This window comes from Lucilia cuprina, chromosome 6, assembly GCF_022045245.1.
Source record: "Lucilia cuprina isolate Lc7/37 chromosome 6, ASM2204524v1, whole genome shotgun sequence".
In the NCBI taxonomy this organism is placed as follows: Eukaryota; Metazoa; Arthropoda; class Insecta; order Diptera; family Calliphoridae; genus Lucilia; species Lucilia cuprina.
This window is the reverse complement of record NC_060954.1, coordinates 34,610,198-34,614,574: the sequence shown is the minus strand read 5'-3', so window position 1 is coordinate 34,614,574 and position 4,377 is coordinate 34,610,198. Positions and strand designations below refer to the sequence as shown.

Genomic DNA, 4,377 nt, shown 5'->3' with positions numbered 1-4,377 from the left:
AGATAGATAAATAGATAGATAGATAGATAGATAGATAGATAGATAGATAGATAGATAGATAGATAGATAGATAGATAGATAGATAGATAGATAGATAGGTAGGTAGATGGACTTATTTTGAAACCATTGTACTTCTCGAAGTACCTGCGTCGGATATTTCAACGTGTTACGAAAATCAGCCTTATGTTCATAACGATTACAATTCTATGCCACTGTGCCATGAGCATATAACTTTTTAATTTGAAATCAATAATTTTAAGAAATGCTACTGCGTTCGAGCCTTTTTCCAAGCAATATGGTTCAGAAGAACTTTATTACTTTAAACAGATCATGAAATAAGGGTTGTTTTTGTTTTGTACCACTATGGAATACATACAAATACTTAGTGGTTAGTGTGATGACAACAATGAATATAAATCTCTGACTCTAAAATCAAGTCAACCGTGTAAGTGCGAAACAAAATAAGTAAATGATACATTTAAACCAAAATTTACTTAAGTTGTTTATATGTACAGATGTATGTCTGTCTTTCTGTCTGTCATATTTATGTTTGAAATTATGTACATATTTTAACGCTTTGTTTTATTTAATAATAATTCATGTCAAGTGAAACGTTTAAATTATTTAAGTTAAACAAGTTGTTTTGAGATTGAAATTAAAAAAAAATCGTTATTATATTTTTGTTCTGAATAAGTTCAACAAAATTTTTTAATCATTTGATACGGTTTATTACAAATGTTTTTTTGGGGGGAAAATTATAATGAAGTGTAGGTATAAATGAGCTTTGGCCGCCTTCCTTATGATAAATATTTCCTGTTATTCAATATGAAAATTTTTAGTTCAATTTGAAAATGTTTGGGAATATTCGAATAATATATGTACATACATTAGACCTACACACAAAAAAAGGTGCTAGAATTACCCCGCTCAAAATGTTCCCTGTTATATATTATGATGTTACCCAAAATATTATGGGTTTAGTGTTGTCCTTTCTTGAACTAGACACTAGAAAATATCCTATGGGGGCACGATTTTTCATGTTCAATTAATATTTTACCCTGCTTCAAAACAATCTTTGTTATATCCTACACCACTTTAGTGGGCAGGGTATATTGAGTTTGTGCTTATGTTTGTAACATACAAAAATATTCGTCCTGGATGAAATCGGTCCATTATTTCGACTAGCCCCCATGCAACTGTACCCCCGAATATGGCCTTTGGGCTTAAGTTAAGTTAAATGTTTTATTATGTCAACAAAAGTCGGCAAAACTTAGTTTTATAGAACATTTAATGAAATTACCGATTTTTGTAATGATCGGGCCTCATTTGACACTAGCCCCCATACAAACTCCCTTAAAAAAATGCTTTGAAGGTCAAAATTCACCTATAAACACTAATAACACTTTTAAATTCTACATAAATAACTCTGAAGTAGACGTGAATTCCTCTACCAACATTTATAAGGATAGGTCCATATTTTAACCTACTACCCTTTCAGACCTCTTGTAAAAAATCTTTTTTTTTGCCAAAAATAAGTAAAAATATTCCGGAACAAAGTTAAAAAACTTCTATACCAGATCCAAAGAAATCGGGTTTGTTGCACGCCGACCAAAATAGAAAACTACTCTCCTCTATTGCAACAATCATAAGCAGAAATTTACCAAAATTTTAACATATTATCGGGGATTGGTTTATATTTTGATATTGCAACCAATATCCAATCTTCCGTACATTTTTTAAGAAATATTAGTGTCCGAAAAACTTACAACACTAATAACTTTTGTAATGGCATTTACGACCATATTTTGATTTTTTTTGGTTAATAAAAAAATATTGAACTCCACATTAATACAACAATGCATTATCTGAATTTATAATTTGAGATAGCACTTTTCTGGACTCTTCCATAGGTGAAATTAAGAGATTTCGTATTTTTAACATTAATATTTCATATTCATTAATTTAGAAACAAAATGAGTGCAAATATCCCTACAATTTTTCTTAACTCTATGAGACCGAAATGACCTAGTTCGAGATTTTAATTTGTCAAGAAGTAAGCAAATGATTAAGTTATTCCTTAAAATGCCAAAAAGATCACATATTTATAAAAATGTTAATGCTAAATATAGGAACGATTTTTTGTTTGTTGAAGTGTAATGTTCAAAAATTCTGTTTTTATCATTATTTTTATAAAGCCGACGGGGAAAAATCTATTATAAACTTGTGTAATCATTTTGAAAAATTTATTAATTAAAACTAATTTTTTTTAAATATTTTTATCTTTTTAGCCTACACACACTCAGATAGCGAAGACTGTTCCGATGATGATGGAAATTCAGCGGGTAATAAAGACTCCAGCAATGGCAGTGGACAAAATTCAAAATCCCGACGGAGAAGAACTGCCTTTACATCGGAACAACTATTAGAATTAGAAAGAGAATTTCATGCAAAGAAATATTTAAGTCTGACAGAAAGAAGTCAAATTGCCACTAGTCTGAAATTAAGTGAAGTACAAGTAAGTGTCAAAATCTTTAAAGCGTTATAATAAAAAAGAAACTAGTTTTAACGCTTTCTCTTACTTTTTTTGTGTATGATTATTTTAGGTCAAAATTTGGTTTCAAAATCGTCGCGCCAAATGGAAACGCGTTAAGGCTGGTCTATCCTCACATGGTTTGGGTCGCAATGGCGCAAGTGGCACTAAAATTGTGGTACCCATACCAGTACATGTCAATCGTTTTGCCGTACGTTCACAGCACCAACAAATGGAGAAAATGTGCCTAAGCGGTCCTAAGCCTGATCTACGTAAAAAGATTACCTCCGACACAAGTGGTTTTGAGAAGTTTAGCGGCAGTTTAAGTGTCACGAACGTTCCTAATACGGTAAATAATACACCTGCGGCAGCATTAATGGCAGCGGCGGCAGCCAATTTAACGGCTGCCACCACGGCCGTAACGGGTACACTAGCATTGGCACGTAGTAGTATCTATTAATATAATTTATTTATTAGTCTAAAATAATTACTATTAATTTTTTTAATTTTCACTTATAAATATCTACTATGTATGTACGTACTGTGTTAGTTTTATAAGAATTTCTTTTAATTTTTAATTTCTTTTGTTAATTTTGTCTTGTGTTTTAGTATTATACATTTAAAAATTGAAGAAAAGAAAAAAAACCCTAAACTTAAATTGTAAATATTCGTATAAAAAAATACATTTACATAAATAATAAATTGAAAAGTGAACAAATATAAATCAAGCAAATATTTAAATATTTCTTTCTGTTGTTTTCTTTTAACAGGTACAAATTTTATTGCAGTCATTGTGTTTGGTATTTGTTCAATTCGAATCTCTATAATAAAATTAATTTATTTATAATTGAAAAGAAATACTTTTGTTTAAAAGCCAAAAACCAAAATTACCTTGACAATTGTGTTTTTAATACTTTTTTTTGAATTCAGCATTGTTTTCTTAATAATTTGCCAAATGTTGTTTACAATATTATAAAGAAATGAAAATAAATTCGTATATATTATGTATGTTATCGACCGCTGCTCAATGTAGATAAAAATATATTAATGGATTATGTTTTAAAACTTCTGCGTTCAATTTTTATTTGATCGCTCTATAAGCTGAGTTCAAATACTTTTGTTTGGAAAAAAATGTGCTAAAATATTTAAATGTCCCAAGGTGCAGATGGTCAGAACTGGGGCAGTAAGAATCTCGATTGCTTTTCAAAAGTGATCAAACGTGCTATAAGATTTGTTATATATGGGATCCCATCAAAAGAGTTCAGGGATATCACAAAGTTTCAATCTTTCTCCTACTCTATTTCTTAATTTCATAAACGACTATCTATGTCCCAATTCTATCTTTTCTTTTTGATAAGAATGTGTTCCTCAGATGTACACGTCCATTTGTGATCGATGTCCACTGGTAGACTGCATATGACATGTATATATTCAGCGGAAATTTAACTGTTCAGCCGTACTGTCCCTGTGAGGGACTAGTCCCTCCACTGACAGTACATCTAAGTTCGAATGGTTCTCCTTCTTATCAAGTGTCGCTTGACATTCAGTTTGTCGCTCTTTTTATGACTGATATTTCAGCCTGTAATATATTACATTGGACGTGTAGCTTAAAACTTAATATTTTATTAAACACGGAAATATCGGTTTAGATATCGATCGTTATCATTATCAAGAAGCTATTGTCAGGAATAATATTGGGAGAGCAATAGCCAATGGTAGTTTGTATTACCAAAAGTGTCCAGGCCTATTAGATCTCTAAACGAACGCAACGTTAACTGCTAAATTTAGCATGTTGCTTAAACATAATAACAGCGGGTTGCTGTTGATGTTACAAAACTTAATATACA

The 4,377-nt window shown here is 30.7% G+C and overlaps 1 protein-coding gene across 1 annotated transcript in view; it reads left to right on the top strand.

The window, feature by feature from the left end:
* The window catches only part of LOC111689092 (homeobox protein unplugged), an 8,454-nt gene extending 5,282 nt beyond the window's left edge, over positions 1-3,172 (top strand). The window contains exons 2-3 of the mRNA XM_023451599.2: positions 2,289-2,515; positions 2,604-3,172. Coding sequence (XP_023307367.2) covers positions 2,289-2,515; positions 2,604-2,990 — 614 coding nt within the window. The 3' untranslated portion in view covers positions 2,991-3,172. The remainder of the gene's footprint in view (positions 1-2,288; positions 2,516-2,603) is intronic.
* The last annotated feature ends 1,205 nt before the right edge of the window (positions 3,173-4,377 follow it).